Below are 19,827 nucleotides of genomic sequence, written 5' to 3' on the forward strand. Positions count from 1 at the left end.
GTAGTGGTAGCGGTGAGGTAATAACACACGGGAGGAGCAGTTTTCCATACTGAAAGAAAGCAAACCTTGTGATGTTGGACACACTTGGATTGAAATCCTGCCTCTGCCACCTACTATTACAACAGTGTGATCTTGGACAAGTCATTTAACCTCTTGAATCCTTGGTTTCCTCATCTGTAAAATGGGAGACAGTAGCGCTTACCTTATAGAGTCCTGTAAGAATTAAATGAAGTGATGCTTGCAAACTTCCTAACTGCGTCTTCCATATATTAGGCTTTCTACGTTGATGGTAGCTAGTATTATTGCTACTAAGCTATTAACTCGGAAGGTTTAGTTGCTTTGAAAAGTGCAAAGGGGAGATGCAAAGCCTCTTAAGATAACCATATAAATCATAGAATTGTAGACCGTTTAGGAGGGAAGGGAATTTTAGAGGTCTTCTGGTCCAACCCTCTCATTTTGCCCGCTGCTAAACTGAGTCCAAGAGAAGACATGGTATTGCCTAGAGGTCAGAGCCAGCTGTAGAAGCCAGGTCGTCAGATTCCCGGCTTGGAGCTTCGTTTCTATACCCCCTGCCTTATTTTCTGTCATCAATCTTCATCATTTTACATAGAGCTGAACCCAGTGCCACCCAGAGTGACTCAGAGGAGCCACATGGTACGGAAAACTCTGACAAATGGCCCTTGAACGCCCTATTACTGGTTTCTTTGACAGAACCTATGGTTCCAAAGCAGCCTCAAGCCTCCTCCTGCTTCTCGTAGTCTCTGTGAATAGGTTGCTTCGACTGAATGATCCCAACAAACAGGCTCACTCATTTAAGGTTTCTCAATTCAGGGGTGGGGATCCACCACCCCAAAATAAAGCAAAACAAACCTGCCTATTGTATATTCAGAAAGTATACTTGTAAAGACAAACAGAAAAATGTCCCCATTTTCATTTCTGATTTTAGTAATCTGAGTCTTCTCTCTTTTTTTTCTTAGTCCATCTAGCTAAAGATTTGTCAATTTTTGTGATTTTTTTAGAGAACCAACTTTTGGTTTAATTGATTACCTCGATTGTTTTTCTATTCTCTACTCTTTTTTTTTTTTTTTTTGAGACAGAGTCTCCCCCTCACCCTGGCTAGAGTGCAGGGGCATCATCACAGCTCACTGTAACCTCAAACTCCTGGGCTCAAGCGATCGTCTTGCCTCAGCTTCCAGAGTAGCTGGGACTACAGGGCATGCCACTGTGCCCAGCTAATTTTTTCTATTTTTAGTAGGGATGGGGTCTCACTATATTGCTCAGGCTGGTCTTGAACTCCTGAGCTCAAGCGATCCTCCTGTTTTGGCCTCCCACAAGATTACAGGCGTGAGCCACTGCAATTAGTTTATTCTCTATCTCTGTATCTCTGCTCTAATCTTTGTATTATTTCCTTCCTTCTGCTAGCTTTAGGTTTAGTTTGTTCTTTTTCTATTTCCTAGAGTTGTAAAGTTAGGTTTTTTTTATTTCAGGTCTTTCTGATTTTTTAACATAAGGGTTTAAAGCTATAGATCTCCCTCTTAGCCCTCACTACTTTCACTGAGTTCCATAAGTTTTGGTATGCTGTGCTTTTTGTACCTTGTTAATCATCACAGAAAACCTAGACACAGGTCCTATTATCAGCTACTATTTACAGATGAGGAAACTGGGTCCCTGAGGGGTTAACTGCCCAATGACCAGTCAATGTGTAGAGGAGCCAGGCCAAGCCCAGGCAGTCTGGCTCTGGGATACACACTCTTAACCACAGGGTTATCTGCCGCTCTGCCTATCAACTCCCCCGGGATGAGGGAGCCAAAAACTATTTAAGGCCAGTTGAATATGGCCAGGATCTCCATTTGATTCCAGTAGGTCTGTGGTCTGTTACACCATAGGCAACTTGGAGTGCTTAGGATTTATCCATTTATGTGATATCCCTTGAGTTTTGAAGTCTAAAAGTTAATGGATAACCAAAAGAACTGGAAGTTTCTGAGAGACTGTGTTGTATGGAGTCAGAAGAGCCATATTGGCCCATCAATACATGATTGGATTAGTAAGCTGTGGTATATGTATACCATGGAATATTACTCAGCTATAAGGAATAATGAAGATACGACATCTCTATGGTTCTCCTGGAGAGAGTTGGAACCCATTATATTAAGTGAAGTATCCCAAGAATGGACAAACAAGCATCACATGTACTCACCAGAAAATTGGTTTCCCTGAACATCACCTAAATACACATCTAGGAACGACACCAATCGGATATCAGACTGAGGTGGGGGGTGGGGGAGGGGATGGGGGTATGCCTACACAATGAGTGCATTGCACACCGTTTGGGGAATGGTAACACTTGAAGGTGCTGACTCGGGAAGGGGGGGTGGGGGGACAGGGACATATACCTACATGATGGGTGCAACGCGCACTACCTGGGGAACGGACACGCCTGGAGCTCTGACTTGGGGGGAAAGGCGGTACATGGGCAACGTATGTAACCTGCAATTCTGTATCCCCCATAACAATAAGATGAAATAAAAAAAAAAAAAAAAAGAGCCATATTGGTGTGTCAGAACCAATAAACTGACCCAGCTATGGCCAATTAATGTTTCCCTATCATAAGAGTTTTCTCATTTGTAAAACGTGGATACTCCCCTCTGTCCAGCCTGCCTCCACTGTTTAGTAAAAGTTGGCAAGTACCCCATCCTCAGCCTCTTCTTTCTGCTATCTTCCCCTCCCACTCCCACCATGACATTTTGCAAGGGCCAGGACCTGGGGCTTCTCCCTTCTCTTTTTCTCAAAGGAGAAATCCTGTAGCAAAATTCATTTAAGGCCAGTCGTGGTGGCTCATGCCTCTAATCCTAGCACTCTGGGAGGCGGAGGTGGGAGGATTGCTTGAGCTCAGGAGTTCAAGACCAGCCTGAGCAAGAGGGAGACTCCATCTCACTAAAAATAGAAAAATTAGTTGGGTGTGGTGGTGCGTGGCTGTAGTCCCAGCTACTTGGGAGGCTGAGGCAAGAGGCTGTAGTCCCAGCTACTTGGGAGGCTGAGGCAAGAGTATCGTTTGAGTTCAGGTTGCAGTGAGCTATGATGACGCCACGGCACTCTACCCAGGGCGACAGAGGGAGACTCTGTCTCAAAAAAAAAAAAAAAAATTCATTTAAAAAGTAGTAATTATAATCACTACAGTTTGTTAGTACTTCACTGTATAGTATTGCATTTGCATATACTTTATTACTGAATTTGAGTCTTCCAAGATCTCTAACAGCTAGAAGTGGAAGGATGGAAGTGATGTTATTATCCCTGCTTTGTAAACAAAGACACAGAGGGCTTCTAGGAGTTTCCTAAGGTCCCTTAGCTGATTAATAGCACAACTGGGAATCCAAGTTGCCTCACTGCCAGTCCTGTGTGCTTTCCACCCTGCTGTGTTTTCTATTCCACCGGTCATTTAAATGTTAAGTCCTTCATAATAATGGAATGAAAGACTTTGTCCCCTATACAATAAATACATTTTGGGCATTTCTCATGGGGTTAAGGTTATTGAGGGGACAAAATTAAGATGATTTATGTAAAAGGTCTTTACAATAACAAAGTGCTTTTCAACTGTGAGATAGTATTATTATTTAGTTGGCATTTAATAATAATTTTTTAAAAACCAGCATGGAAAGAAACTCTAGAGAAGCAAGTGAGTGATTTGCTATGAAATGCAGTCACTGTGGGGAACACAAAATCTCTTAATTGTGTGGCTTGTCTTGCCAAGAGCCGTGTGCAGAGCAGAGAAAGTAGACCAAGAGTCAATTCTATGACAGAGTGATACCTACAGTGTTTGGGGCTCCTTAGATACATTGTTTACACTACATTCTAGAATGTACTTGGAACTAAAACTAAACATTAAATTTCAACAATGTATGTTTAACACTTTGGTGTGGTTCCATAATGAATCAAATGAGAGTAATATAAAAGCAAAACTGTGAAAGAAACAAATTATGTTTTCATTGATTGCCTCAAAGTATTAGTCCATATGCTGAGGAATCATTATTTTTCCATCCTCACCTGGCCCACTGTCCAGCACAGGATTTTAAGACTTAATCCATATATCCATCACAGTATTTAAATCTCTCTGCTGGGCACAATGGCTCATACCTATAAGCCCAGCATTTTGTGAGGCTGAGTGGGGAGGATCACTTGAGGACAGGAGCTCCAGACCAGCCTCGGCAATGTAGTGAGACCCTGTCTCTATAAAAAATAAAAATTAACCTGGCGTGGTGGTGCGCACCAGTAGTCCCAGCTACTTGGGAGGCTGAGACGGGAGGGTTGCTTGAGCCCAGGAGCTTGAGGCTGCAGTGAGCTATGATTGTGCCACTGTACTCCAGCCTGGGCGACAGAGCGAGACCCTGTCTCCTAAATAAATAAATCTCTTAGCTTTTTAGAATCTTAGTGTTGAAAGGACCAAAATAATAATAATGATGATGATAATAATGCTGATAACAGCTCTCATATAACCAGCCAAGTACTGTGCTAAATGATCTCTAGTTATTTAATTTATCCCTAGTAATGGCCCTTGTGACGTGGCTACTGTTTTTTTTCCACTTTTTATAGCAAAGGATATTGAGGCTTAGGAAGGTTATTTGTCTAAGACCATACAGCTGGTAAATGGCACTTCTGTCTGCCTGAGAAAATCAGCTAGCCCAATTTCTCACCCCTCTCTTGGTACCTTTTCCCCACTTATGATCCCCGTGCCTTCCTTTGTAATTCTTGGGCACCCCCTACTTTCATGATTCTTCACCTCACCCCAGACCTCCGCTTCCTGAGAAATGCCTGGTCCAGAATTTCAACTTTTATCAAAGCATGTCCCTTTCCTCAGAATCTTCCTCTAAATTTCCATTAGTAAATTTTGGTAAGGCTGGGCGTGGTGGCTCACGTCTATAATCCTAGCATTCTGGGAGGCCAAGGTGGGAGGATGGCTGGAGGTCAGGAGTTCAAGAGCAGCCTGAGCAAGAGTGAGACCCCCATCTCTACTGAAAATAGAAAAAATTATCCAGGCAAATAAAAATAGAAAAAATCAGCCTGGAGTGGTGGCGTGCCCCTACTGTCTCAGCTACTCGGGAGGCTGAGGCAGGAGATTGCTTGAGCCCAGGAGTTTGAGGTTGCAGTGAGCGAGGCTGACGCCATGGCACTCTAGCCTGGGTGACAGAGTGAGACTCTGATTCCAAAAAAAAAAAAAAAAATTTTGGTAAGCCATCTTTATTGAGTTTATGTGGAATAGGCTAATGCCTTCCTAGTAATAATTGTTCATTTTAACATCAGGAACCTTCTGAAAATGATTTAACCTAACAGAGTAGGTGATGGTAGAATTTCAGCCATCGTCGTTGTCTGAAAGTAAAGATTAGGCTGATAGGGGACCTTTTTAACTGTAGGAAGGGAAAGGTGAGGGAGGAACAGGGATGGCTTCAGGGAAGGAAGCAGTTACGTAGTTAGAAAGTGTTCACCAGTCCCTGCAGTGGCATTAGATTCAGTGGATTATCAACTTTTTCTTTTCTTGATATTTGTGTTGAAAAGGTCTTAAGAGTTCTGGCCTAAATTCTCACAGGAATTTGTTTACATGAAGCAGTCCCCCATTCCCAACACTTGGGAAGGAGGAAATGTGTGGGAAAAGTTCTGACAGCCCAAACGTTACTGCTTACTAAACAATTTCCTGCATTGTAATTTTTTTTTAAGAAGTTTTCACCTTCAAAATTTATTATACAAGCTATACACACAAGTGAAATCCTAGTTATAAAAGATGCATCTGGAAGAATAAGTTATAATAAAATTCAACAAAAATGAGCATGTAAATGTATATCTACAGGAATATACACAAATTTAAATGTTCTCAGTGACTGGCATTACTTTATGCATTACATAAGACAATATCTACTAATTAAGTTATCTGATTTACTGGATTTTAAAAGGTCTTGCATTGTAATTTTAAAAAGTTTTTTATTTGACAAAAAATTATTCCATCTCATTTGATTTATGTTAAGTAAAATGGAAAAGAAGAGTATGGGCTTTGACTCATTTTTAACGTTTAAAAAACATTAACATTCATTCTATAACAAAATTCATAACAGTGGTTTTTTTTTGTTATTTTTAAAGCCTCCAGTTAAGTTCCTATCAACAGTTCTTGGCAAAAGTAATCTTCAGTTTTCAGGAATGAATATAAAACTGACCATCTCAACATGCAGCCTCATATTGATGAATCTTGACAACCAACAGGTAAGATCATGAATGTCATTTACAGTTTAAAATATCATCTGTTTTTCTAGAGAAGTCTGGGGATAATAAACAGAACAGAGTTTCAGAGTATGCCTACAATTTAATAAAGCACAAGGGGAAAAATTGCCCAAGATTTATGCATAACACTAGTTAGGACAACAGCATTACTAACCCATCACTGGGGCATTTAACTGCCTATACACTTGCCCCTAACTAATTGGCTTTGTATAAAAAACTATGGTGCAAAGAACATAGTAAATACCATTTAGCAACTCATATTCTTGAGCTATTCATTGATTAGTCCCACCGACCCTCCCCAAAGGAAAAGCAATTCCATTATTGGAACTAACAGACTGTGTGTTGGGCTGGGGTGCAGGTGAGGGACAAAGGGGAAAGGTGATGTTAGGGTTAATGTTCTAGCTAACTGAAATTTAAGCAGAAAACATTTTCTTCCAACTCTTGCGGTTGAGAAACTGTCTAAAACGTTTACGCTATAAACAATATTTTCTTTCTTGATAATTTATAATACAATGATGTGCCTCAGTTTTCATTGTGAACCTCATTTCTCAAAGAACACCATTGCTGAAGCAAATGTAAAAGATACACAGGCATTGGGCTATAATATGTACCTAAGCTAGGACACTGATTTGCTTTTAATTTTTTATTCTTGTATCATATTATTTTTATGTGTTAGAGTCTGATTTTTCTCTTTGTGTGATTCAAAGTTATTTATATTTAAGATTTTATTGTATAGAGTGCTGTCGATCAAGGCCTCATGAAAGGTTTAATGTGTACACTAAGAGGCTTTGAGACCACGTATGGGTTGGAACGCTGGCTTTGCCGCTCACTAGCAAGTTACCCTACCACGGTGAGCTCCAGTTTTCCTCTTCAGTGAAATGAGGATTATAGTACCTATTAATAGCATTTCTGAGAGGATGGATTTAACTGTGTCTCATTGGGCTATTTAGAGGATTAAATGAGATAATGGATATAAATCACTTAGCAAGTGCTGTTCACATGGTACCTATTATTATTTACTCAAACATTCCTTCTCAGAGACCTTTTCATATACTCAGTACTTAATAGAGAAAGTATCTTATAATATATACAGTGAGAAAATTTATCAGTTACATATAAGTACATGTTGTGAGGGCTGTTTTTATTTTCTAAATTCAAAAGCAGAATAAAATACATTGTTTGTGCAGTAGTATAAAACACCTTAGAGGAAAATGCTTAATATGGAACAGTTTAAAATAGATTCCTGTTTAGTTGGGTCCTGACTGATTATCCAACAGAGGTAACAACATTGGCATAATAATGGCATAACATTTTGGGCTGCACTTAGAAGATGCAAAACATGTGGGTGCAAGGTGAAATAGTCAGTCATTCAGATACTTTTACTTTAAGACATCTCTAGATGTAATATTTATTTTTAGTTTTCACCCTTCACTCACATGTATGGTACCACAGAGACTTAACGTTTTTAATTATGAGATCTCACTGAGTATAGGAGCTCTTGGATTATCTCAGAGTTTTGTAAGGGAGGAAGAGTAGGCAAAGCTGGAGTCATCATGGTGACAGAATCTGATGATCATTTTTTAAAATGGCCCTTTCCATGGGGTGCCTGACGTGAATAGGAAATTTATGAAGAATAGGGTTATGGTGTATGTGGTGGGACATAGTTTATTCTCAGTCTCTCTTTCCCTTCCACTACCCTTTTTCAGGGCGCAGCAATCAGAGCTGATATTACTACACACCCATAATCTTTCAGGCAGAATAGAATAGGGACAGTGGATGGCTTTCACCACCAGTAGCTATAGCAGTGATGTGCCTGTGAGAGTCGCCCACATCTTTTCTGCACTGGTGGTGGAATGGGGTTGTATCCAGCCCACTGCTGGAGTGAGGACCAAAGTTACGATCTCACTGACCTCAGACCCAAGGACTGATTTTTAATAATTATTTCGAGCTATTCTGTAGGCCTGGGGGAAATGGCTGGGGGGTGTGGGAAAGAGATATGCCACAGTGGAGGCTCCAACTCACTTGTATGTTCCAGGAGAAGGACAACTAAAAGGGTGAAGGCAGCAGGGAAGAAAGGAGACCTTATGGATATAGCATGAAAAATGGATTTATAAATTAACTCCTTAAAGAAAGCTACCCCTAGAAGTTCTAAGATAAATAAATAAAAAAAAAATACGAATGCCTTCCCCACCCTCCACTCCCACTTAATTACTAAGATATACTTTGGATTGAAAACATAAACTGGTTAGGTTTATGGATATATTCATAGATGACAGCATTTGTGGGTCAGATAGTTCACATTTATCTTTAGTCACTGAGAACATTAAGAATATAACAATTAACTCCTAGAAAATGTTTCATAGACCTTCAGAGGCAGAAAATAAAATAGTAAATACACAGTGCTTGTTAAGTTTTTAAAATTACCATATTTTGGGGTGAGAAAATACATTTGGGAAAGCGTATTCCTTGTTTTAAAATTCAAACAACAGACTTTCTTGATATACTTTAATGTAGTATTTTAGGGCCTTAAGCAAAAGTGTGGCGATAGCTTTCATTCCCACTAATTCTTTACTCATTTCTACAACTATCACCAACTCTAATAGTGACTGAATTCAGAAAGGTAATAGATAAGGTAAAATATGCAGAACATGGAGACATCCTTTAGTTTCCAAGAGAGGCAACTTCAGATATTTAGAGGCCAGACACGTAATGCAAACTGTCCAGGTACAAGAAAAAACAATGGTGCAAGCCCAGTGATAAATGGCAAATCCTACTTGGCCTCCATGTTAGAGAGACAACACTGGGGAACCTAGCAAACAGACTATGTTCCCTATATGTATATCAGGTGTTTTTTTGCCATGCAGGACTATATAGGTCAAGAGCAGTCAGATCTTCCACTTTTGTAAAAATCAATACAAAAAAAGTGACAATCTGGATTTTTAGCTGCCATCTCTGTATTGAGATGTTGGTCTCTAATTTAAAAAGTAAAATATTAAATAGAAGCATGAGCCACATAGATCTGTGGCCTGAAGGCCACCAATGTGGGATATGTAATCTAGGCAAACATTTATAATATATATGGATAGATCTGAAAAACTCTCCCACATCACACTATGTGTTTATAAACTTCTTTAAATTCCCTATCCCCACTCCACATCTCCTCCTCCTGTTGCAAAATCAGTGTTAGAATTTCCCTAGACTCCTTACTTTAGTTCCTTTAAATGAGGATACACACATGCACGCACACACACACACACACACACACACATCTTCATTTAATCCTCACAATTTGTAAGGTACATCCAATTATCCCTATTTTCAGTTTAGAACGTGAACCAGAGAGATTAAGTAATTTACCCAGTACTGAGCTAGTAAGTGGAGCCCAGATTTGAATCAAGCAGTCTGGTTCCAGTCTGTGATAACTGTAACAATTAAAAGAAATGTAAGTGATTTCATACAGCTAAAAGGAGTGTTAAAATGTTACAATATTCTATCTTCAGTAAGTATAGACACTAATTTCAGTTTACTGGGTATTTTTAAGACTACCAAACCTTTAGAGTCAGTTGCATAGCCCAGGGTTTTCCAAGATGAGCCTTCAAATGCAACAGGGAGTGATTTTTACCCCCTCCCAAAAGCTCCCTCCCAGAGAGGAACAATAACAAACAGTTACAAACCTCCTAGTTTGTAAACCTCAGATTTTTTTGAATTTATCTTTCCTGGCATTTTTATCTGGAGATAAATGCAACTGGCCAGTTTATTGTGCACTGCATTCTCCCTTCCCCCATGAGTAGTTATTTTCCACTGCACATGCAATTAATTATCCATGGACTCAGGGGACTGCAGCTACAAGCTATTTGAGAAAGCAATGGAAGAGGTGAGATACGGGAGAGGTGGCAGGATTAAGATGTTTTAAGTGCCAACATTTTACTTCCTGTCTAGTTTTTTCACCTTTCTCTCCCAACCAAGCTAGTGTTTTAAGCAATTATGATCATCCTTGCTTTTTTTACTTATCTTTTTAAAAAGATAGGTACAGTCCTATCTTTTACAGATTCCTCCCCCCTGCCACCACCAAAAGACAGGATGACTGTAAAATAAGGCTTTGAGTTGTCCTATTGCCTTGGGTATACATTCTTTACTGCCGTCATGGAGCAGCATTTGGAACCTTTTTACTCGTCATAAAACCTGCTGATATATGCTCATTTTGCTGAGCATAGCCTTCTGATGTGATTATTACTCTCATAGAACTTCAGCATCTTAATAAAATAACCACAGCAACATGCTCATTGATGGGACAGGTTTTCCTAGTTGACAAATTCTTACAGACAATAACTTATTAAGTTCCAGAAATTAATTTGTAAATCAGGTATTTGAAGCTAGATCATTTCCCCTTATAAATACTGGTTAAGTTTAAATCATAAAGTGGTTGCAATACATACAATAAAAAGTAGTATATGGAGAAAGTGTATATGCAATACTATTAGCCAAACAAATTACACAGAACAAGAAATTTTATTATCTCCAATGCTGGTGCATAACGAATAACAAGATTAATTAGAGGAGGAGACAGAGAGAAACTTCAGATACTGAGGTGAATTCCTGGGCAGGTTTAAAACTCTTAAAGGTTGACAGCATAATTGTTCATAAAGTCTTTTTAGATATAGGGCCTTCCTTTTACTTGACAATTTTCACTAACAGTTCTTACAATATGAAGTTCAACTAAAGTCTTTCACCTGTCAAGTTAAATGAGAAAGAGAGTGAGCAAAACAAAATTTCTCTAGTATACAAGGTGTGAGAAATTGTTTTCTTTGTACTTTCACTTACATTTTAATGTGTAGATTGGAAACTTTCGGGATGTCTTAATTTTTGACTTTGAAAAAGTCATGACAATGGATTTTCTCTAATTATAGATCACAGTATCTTTATAAAAGATCAAGAAACATGTACAAAATTTCAGATGCTTCTGGAAACACATTTTAAGATATAACACATGTAATACAAATTTTTGAGTTTATTCATCCTTTTGGGATAATGAAGAATACTCAATTTATCTTACACTAAAAATTTAGCTTTTGCTAACTAGTGCTTGAGTAGATCACAAAGTGGAATTTTCAGTTTTCTTAACAGGCTTTCAGTCCAAACAACTTAAAAGATACCTTGTGTCCTATTCGGATATATTTTTTTCTCATTAACTAGTGTCAGTGGGCTCTTGTATTGGTAGCTTGTCTTGGTCATGACTAACTCTTGCAAAACCACCTTTACAGAGAAACAAATACATTTTCCCCAAATTAAGGAAAATAATCTGGATCAATAACAAAGTCAAAGCCACAGATGCTTCAGGACATTCTTGAGAACAGATTTCAACAGTCCTTAAGATTCTTTTTCTTCAATGATCCTCTTCCTTTTTCACAACTGTGCAGTCACTGTCCTATTGTCTTCTATTCTGAAACACAAAAACTCTTTTTTTGAAGATCAAGTTTTTCACTGGCATAGGACTATTTGGAATGAACCCAAAAGATAGTGGAAAGTTGGGTCTCTCCTCAAGTAGTTTCCTCCTCTTTTAACAGCATTCAACTACTCTCTATCAATAATTTCATCACAGCCGAGTTCTTCGGTCAGACGATTGACGACCATAAGTGAAAAAAGCTCTTCGATAAAAGCTAACTGATCAAACGGGGTCTTCTCGTAATGCATCTGAAACCCGCCATCCAGGGCTGCTTCTCTTGCTCTGGATGTTCTCAGAAACATCTTGTTGGCTTCTTCAAGGGCCGCTGATACTCTGTAGCCGGCACCACTCAGCTGCTCCTCTTCCGGATAGTCGTAGTCGTCCTCCCAGTCATCAAATTCCTCGCCCTCGTCCTCGCTCTCGAAGTCTGGGCCCGGCTGCCCCCCGGGGTTGGGCCCGTTAGCAAGGCCCCGTTTCCCCGCGGGCGCCGCCATTGGCTGGGCCGCCTCCTCCTCCATTGGGCCTTCCTCCTCAAGCAGTGGCGGGGCCCCGTTGCGGGAGGGACGCAGGGATGGGTCTCGGCTCCCGCTGCCTACCTCCATCTGCGGAAGGTCACCCTCGCCAGGCATCACATCCATCTGCAGGTCACTGCTCTCTTCATACAGCTCGGACAGCTCAGCCATTTCCGACATTGTGCAAACTGCTCAACCTCTCTAGGAAAGCGTTTTCAGCAAGATAGGAGCTACGCCGCTGCGCAGTTTTGCGCTTGCGCAAACGCCGCGCGCTTGCGTAACCCTGCGCGCATGCGTGTCCCTCAAGCACCGCTTCGGGCTTGGCGGGCCACTATGGCGGGCGGCGCTCAATGTTCCTCGGGGAACGTTAGCGTGGCTCGGTGGGCTGCGTGTCCATCGATTCGAACTTTAAATCTAGACACTTCATGTAAAAGCATAACTTAGTCCCTGCATTACTTAACTGTATTGCTGCTTATGATGCTATAAACTGTAAAATACCTTACGTAGCTTCTGTAACACCACTTAGTACTCCTCCTCCTCTTCACCCTCCTCCCCTCCTCCTCCTTCCCCAGGCACTCGCATCTGCTCCAACGTTCTAATTAATTACCTTTTATTTATGCGCTGATGACCTAGAACCAGACAATATCCGCAACCGCAGATCAGCATATTAAAAACCAATTCATTCTACTCTTTTATTTTCGTCATTTAAAAAATGTTAAATTGACAAATAACAGGCATATTATCCTTTTTTTTTTTTTAAGTTATAGTGAATAAATATTTGGTCTCATTTCTTTTCCCAGGAGGTAACTTGCCATTATTATCAGTTTGGTTTGTATTCTTTAAATCTTTTTTGTTTCCATTTACATGGATCTTTATGTACTCGTGGCAAAATACTATTTTGTGGGGTTTTTTTTTACATATTTTATGTAACTTCTGCTTAAAAAAAAGCTCAAACAATATATATATAATAGATACATAATTTCATTTGTGTAAATATACTATAGTTGACCTAACCATGAACAAATAATTTCTAGTTTTTTGATATTATAAACTATGTGTAAAGGAACAGCCGCATGTGCCAGTGTTTTTCTAGAATAAATACCTAGAAGTGGAAAGGTGGAATCGTAGGGTATGCATACTTTAGTTTAAATAAATTGCTCTCCAAAGTTGCTGTACAAATTTAAGCTGTAGCCAGCAGTTTGAGAATACCCACGCCTGCACGGTTTTGTTGAACTTTAATGATTTTATCAATTTTATAGTATCTTGTTTTATGTTCCGTAGCTTTGATTTCTTGGAGATTGATTAATCTTTCAGTATGTTTACCAAATATTTGTATTCCTTCTGTGAATTAACTGGTCTTATTTGGAGTTTCTTTTTCTTATTGATTACTAGGAATTCCTGATAAGCTGCATATGAATGGTTTGTTTTTCATGTTACAGATGTATTCTCCACGCCTGTTGTTGTTTGCCCTTTTTTTTTTTAAATTCTAGCTATTCCTACAGACATCTCGAATGTTCGTCCTGTTTGAGGAGTCTTATACAAGTTTTAAAATTAGTTTTTATGTAATCACATTTGAATTTTTTTCTGTATGTCTGTTTTTTCTGACTACTAAGATGGATTTTCCTACTTCAAAAATCAGAGATACAATCTTTTATCTGCCTTCTAATGCTTTTGTAGGTCTTTTATGAGGCAAACATTTATATAAATAATATGAGAACAGGATTTATTTATATCTTCCATATAGTATCTACATCAGCCAACCCCGCTAATTTAATTAACTGTCCTTTTTTTTCTGCCACTTGGTGCCACATTTATCATAGACTAAGTCCATGAATACAGGAATCTGTTTTTAAACTTTGTGTTCTTATGAATTTCTATAGTTTTGTAATGTCTTGCTATCTGATAAGGCAAATCTTGACTTTGTTCTTTAAAAAATTACCTTAGCTTTTCTTACACATTTATTCTTCCATATGAATTGTAGAAGCATCTTGAATATGCCTTTATAATATGTCTTGCTATTTGATTAAAGAAAATTTAACTATTCTTTTAAAAGTTTCTTTAGCTCTCTTTGCACATTTATTCTTCCATATGAATTTTAGAAGCAGCTTGAAAAGTTCTACGAATGACATTGGTAATGTTTTTATTGGAATTGCATGGAATTTGTAGATTAATTTGGGGGAAAACTGACATCTTTATAATACTGTTTTCTCATCCATAAAGGTGATACATATCTTTCTACTTGTTCAGGTCTTATTTATACCCTTCATTGAAGTTTTCCAAAAACCATTACATGATTCTTACTAGTTTTATACTTATAAAATGTACCACCCCCAATACAGTGTCTAATTGGCTATTGTTGATATATGAGAATGACATTGGTCTTTGTATATTGATTTTGTTTTACTGAAATACAAATATAGAAAAGTACACAAATAGTAAGTGTATAGCTTGGTTAATTATCACGGAATGAATATAGTTATATAACCACTACCCTTATCAAAAAAATATCATTTGCTGTAACCCAGAAAACTATTTTCTTTCTCTTCCTGTGCCCCAGAAGTAACCACTATCTTAACTTCAAATACAATAAAATAATTTTGCCTGTTTTTAAAATTTATATAAATTAAACCGTGCATATATATTCTTTGTGTTTGGCTTCTTATACTCAACAAACAGGTTGTTGCTATGTAGTATGCCACTGGGTGTCAAAATAGTCATCATTGGGATTGTTTCCAATTTAGGGCCATTATGAACAAGGCAGTTATTATCTTTCTTGAGAATATCTTTTGTTGCACATATTTACACAGTTCTGCTGGATATATATCTAAGAGTAGAATTGCTTGGTCATCTTATATGAGCAGTTTAGTAGATTGTCACACATTTCTGAAAAGGTGATTTGTCAATAGGTGCATAATGGGTGTTTTAATGAACCTTTAAAACAGTATGACAAATACATCTCTGGAAATTGGTCATTATGCTATGGTTTCCAAACAAGTAATCCTAGAATCTCAAGCAGAAGAGACAGTTCACTTGACTATTCTTACTTCATATCGGAAATCTTAATATCAGTGCATTAGTCAGGATACTTTTGGGGGTGAATGACTGAAACCAAATTGAAACTGACTTATGCAAAATAAATAAATAGAAAAAAATATATAAATGGAGAGGGTGAAATGTGTTGGTTAAAGTGATGAAACAAATGTTACCACCAGACTTTCTGTTCTATTTTTAGCTCTCAGCTCTGATTTTGTTTAGAGGAAAGCTTCATATTCTAGCAGACTTCCCACATGGCAGCAAAAGATGGCCCCCAGAAGCTTTGGACTTATATGATCTTTAATGGCAGACAGAGATGCTTTTTCTCTTATTATCCATCTTAGTTCCTCCTAAAAGACACTAATTGGCTCTGCTGAATCCAGAGAGATGGTATTTTCTCATTAGCTAAATCTGGATCATGTGTCCACCTGGGCAAGGAGGGGCAGTGAGATGGGCATGTCAGTCCCACCTGAACCTCATGGATTAAATGAGATTATTATAGAATGTGGATGGGCTGATTTCCAAAGGGATGTTGAGCAGGCAAAAACCAAACAAATGTGTCTATTACCGTTAAACTATATATACACCTGGGAATGATAATTTATAGCAGCATCCATGTTTACTTTATGTTTTTCAGATTATCGCAAATCATCATATGCAGTCTATTTCATTTGCCTCTGGAGGGGATCCTGTAAGTATAGTTCATAAAAAATCTATTTGTAAGAGTTAAAAGAACTTCCATGTAAAGCATATTAGCTTTACCATGTCTTTCCCAAACGTATTGTCTTTTGTGAATAGCTACATGTAGCAGGTCATCAAAAATTTAGTTTGGACAAAATATTTCCTGTCACTGAATTTAAAAATATTTGGATTAGTAGATGAGCTAATAATACTCCATGGTGTTATCAGCCATGGAGCTATCATCTGATAAGCTTCTTGTTGATAACATCTAGGCCATAGAAAGCAAGCATGTCATAAATGTGCTGCCAGTCCTCCCCCAGAACTCTTCTCAACACAGAGTTCCAGGCAGAACTCTACTAATCAATTAGACTTGGTATATCAACTAAGGCGACTAAGTCTAATCTAGAATGAGCAACCAGGGTTGCAGAAACTCATGGAGGGAGCCCTCATCTGGGGAGAGAGAACTTGCAGTTCCTCTCTACCAAGAGACCACATAGTGCTCATTACCCACAAATTGTGCAAGACTCTCTTTTCAAGGTTACTTTGCAGTGTGGTGTGTCATTCCTTGACTCTACTGCAACATTCCTGGACTAGGGCAAAAGGAGAGGGACACTGAAGCTAGGGGGCTTCTGAGTGAGCAAGAAGCAAATCTATTTAAACTGAGGGGATAGAAGGACAATTTTGCTCCTCTGTGACATTATGGGTCTTTGTCTTGTACCTATAAACATATGGAAGGTTACAAGAGGGCAGAGTACGACTTCCATAATGCTTAAACTTCAGTAACATCAAGGAAACCTATGGGGAACATACACAGACCTTTTTCTTGCCCAGAATGTATTACCTACTTTTCTGCAAAGTATTAATAAAGATTATATTAATTATATTAACTATATTCATAATTAAAGATTATATCCTTCAAAAATGAGGCAGTAAAATCCAGTTTAACAGTTGATTTTTTTTCTACCTACCACATTTAGTTTCTCACTTCTAATTGAGGAATAAAATTTAGAGTCATAAATTATAGAACACATAACTCAGAAACCCAAGAGAGGTATGAAGGGCGGTAAACACTAAATGTGTCGGCTGGTATAGCTGCAAAGTTTTGATTTGTCTTGAACTCTATGCTAAATATTTAAAAGGGAAAAAAAGTAATTGTGTATCCTAAAAGGAAATAAAGTTCTGAAGTCAGTGTGTGTAATCATTGCTTCATTTACTGATATCTAAAACATTTAAGCAAGTTACTGCACTCTGGTGTTGGTGTAAGTTTCTTGTGTGTAAAATATATAGCTAAATTCTATTTAAATTAGCCTATTCTTAAAAATACTTCAATAATTACTTGTCTTCACATTGGCTACCAGTAACTCAAAGTATTTAAGCACGTCAAACCAAAACAAACTGCCTTCAGAATGTCTTTGAAGCATATGAAAGAAAAGCAGCCTTTAGTTTCAAATCATTGTGTTTTTTTTTTCTTTTATTAATGGATACTCAGTTTTCCCTTAGGCTTCACTACTTCCTTGCTTTTTAGCCTTGGGTGTAGTTATTTTCAAATGACTATGTTAGTTTCATGATGCCACGAATTAAAAGTAAACCAAATTTGAAGAGCTCCACTTTTTCCCCAGGAAAACTCCACAGATGGCTAATTGTGGATTCACTAGCAAACAGGGGCATGCAGAGTGTATGGTGCCTAGTAGTAGCTGCTTCGTGAGTCCCGTAGTAGATCTGGATGCCAATCCATCCAGCCTTCTGTACTCTGGCTTCAACATCGACACCAAAGGTTGGGTAGCAGAGAGGGTCAACTAAATCCAGGTGAAAAAGGCGAGCATTGTCTCTTTCCTTCCTAACCCATTATAGCTTGGTCATCCATAGAGGAACTCAAATACTTAGGAGATTTAAAGTAGTGCTCTGTAAGTGTAGTGTGAAAAATAATTATTGGTGTTTGCCATAAATTTTTCCTTTTTAAGTTTCAAGAGTTGCCATCATTTTAGGACTGGTGTGCAAACCCTCATATACCCTAGATGTGCCCTGTGTGATTTCTGTATTGTTCTCCAGAATCTTATTTCTTTTCATACTGTCTTCACGTGCCTTTAGTTCTTTCAACTCACCAAAGCACTGCTCCTACCAAAAACAAATGGTAAAGAATTTGTAGCCCCTGTGGGAAAGTTTGGACCTCCTGAATTGAGTGGGACCCCTGTGCTCTCTGCAGGTGGAGAGAAAGCCTATTGATTCAAATTTAAAATAGAAATTTGGAGCCACCTTAAGCATTGGCATTAGAAATTGTCTCAGTGAAGTTTGACCCTCAGGTCGGGGAGGAAGCATGGTTTAGTGCCAGGCCTTGGAGACTTGAAGACTTGACTTATGTAACAGCTCTAAGCTTCAGGGTTCTCGTATGTAAATGAGGAATCCCTAGAATGAAGTGAAATGATGCGTGTCAAGTGGTGGCACAGCACCTGCCACACAGTCACAAGAGGTAGTAGCTGTTACCACTGTCACCAACACATCTTCATCTTGTTTTAGGATACTCACTAAGACAATTTCCAGCTTCACAGCTAACTGATTGCAGAGGGTGAGAAGCTGAGTTCAAAGTCTCTCTAGACCAACATAGCAATCTTCTTTTTACCAGATTTCCTCCAAAATTTCCAAAATAATGAGTATTCTTCCTCACCCCCTGGCCTTTGCTCACCCTTATCTTTACTTTCTTGTCAAAACCCATTTATGTATCTTCCTCCTATCAGCCCTGAAGACAGTTGTTGGTAATGCTTCTATAGTTATATATGCTTTCTCCATGTAAAAATGCATTGTATGTCAAAAATTAAATACATTTAAAAATATTTTCCCCTGTTATTAGTGCTTTACTTTTAGCAGTCTGTATATTATCCCAAATATCTACATTTATAGAATTTTGGAACTATAAGGATGTTGGAGACTGTTCTGAAGGTGAGTAAGCAGGTCTGGGGAGGTCCCGTGGCCTCTTTCCCAACATCCCATATGCCAGGCAGCATAGCACTCTTCAATTTTAGTAAGAGTGGCAAACTCCCTAGCAATAGTGACTTTTTTTCTAAGTTGAATATAAAACAAAGCCCATAGATATGGCCTTATTTATTTAAAAGATATTTCAAACCTTTTTTCTTTTTGTATGAGAGAAATTTACTTAAGTGTGTGTTATTCTTTTTAAAATAACCCAAGACAAGTTATGCTGACCCGGAGATATGCTTCCGGTATGATTCACTGTGGGTTATTAAGATTGTCCTTGAGGGTATCACAAACATGGGCTTTTATTTCCTGCCGGTTGATTGCATCTTCCCTCTAGAGAGTCATACCTCTAATCTGCAAATGGCGTTGTATGTGTGTATGTTTTTTTTCCTGCGACCTGAGATAACAAAAAGCATCTTTAATTATTAAAATCTTATCATTCATCAGCTTAATGTTTTCAATAAAGGCTGGAATTACCAAGTGGCATTTTGTTTGTTTTCACAAAGTCAGCAGCACATCTCTTTTTGAACTTAAGTTTTTCATGGGTTCTCTTTTTTTTTTTTTTTTTTTTTTTTTGAGACAGAGTCTCACTCTGTTGCCCAGGCTAGAGTGAGTGCCGTGGCGTCAGCCTAGCTCACAGCAACCTCAAACTCCTGAGCTCAAGCGATCCTCCTGTCTCAGCCTCCCGAGTAGCTGGGACTACAGGCATGCACCACCATGCCCGGCTAATTTTTTCTGTATATATCTTTAGCTGTCCATATAATTTCTTTCTATTTTTAGTAGAGATGGGGTCTCGCTCTTGCTCAGGCTGGTCTCGAACTCCTGAGCTCAAACGATCCGCCCACCTCGGCCTCCCAGAGTGCTAGGATTACAGGCGTGAGCCACCACGCCCGGCCTTCTTTTTTTTTTTTTTTTTTTTTAACAAAT

General features: G+C 38.6%; 2 protein-coding genes across 2 annotated transcripts in view; one reads left to right on the forward strand and one right to left on the reverse strand.

Annotated features, from left to right (window-relative positions):
* SHC4 (SHC adaptor protein 4) overlaps positions 1–19,827 on the forward strand; it is a 109,443-nt gene that overhangs the window by 57,846 nt on the left and 31,770 nt on the right. Inside the window, exons 4-5 of the mRNA XM_069460199.1 lie at positions 6,124–6,243; positions 15,887–15,940. Coding sequence (XP_069316300.1) covers positions 6,124–6,243; positions 15,887–15,940 — 174 coding nt within the window. The remainder of the gene's footprint in view (positions 1–6,123; positions 6,244–15,886; positions 15,941–19,827) is intronic.
* EID1 (EP300 interacting inhibitor of differentiation 1) lies at positions 10,772–12,463 on the reverse strand. Its single transcript, XM_069460187.1, has one exon. The coding sequence runs from the start codon at positions 12,394–12,396 to the stop codon at positions 11,833–11,835; it is 564 nt and encodes a 187-aa protein (XP_069316288.1). The 5' UTR covers positions 12,397–12,463; the 3' UTR covers positions 10,772–11,832.

The sequence above is a fragment of the Eulemur rufifrons genome, chromosome 2, assembly GCF_041146395.1.
Source record: "Eulemur rufifrons isolate Redbay chromosome 2, OSU_ERuf_1, whole genome shotgun sequence".
Lineage (NCBI taxonomy): Eukaryota > Metazoa > Chordata > Mammalia > Primates > Lemuridae > Eulemur > Eulemur rufifrons.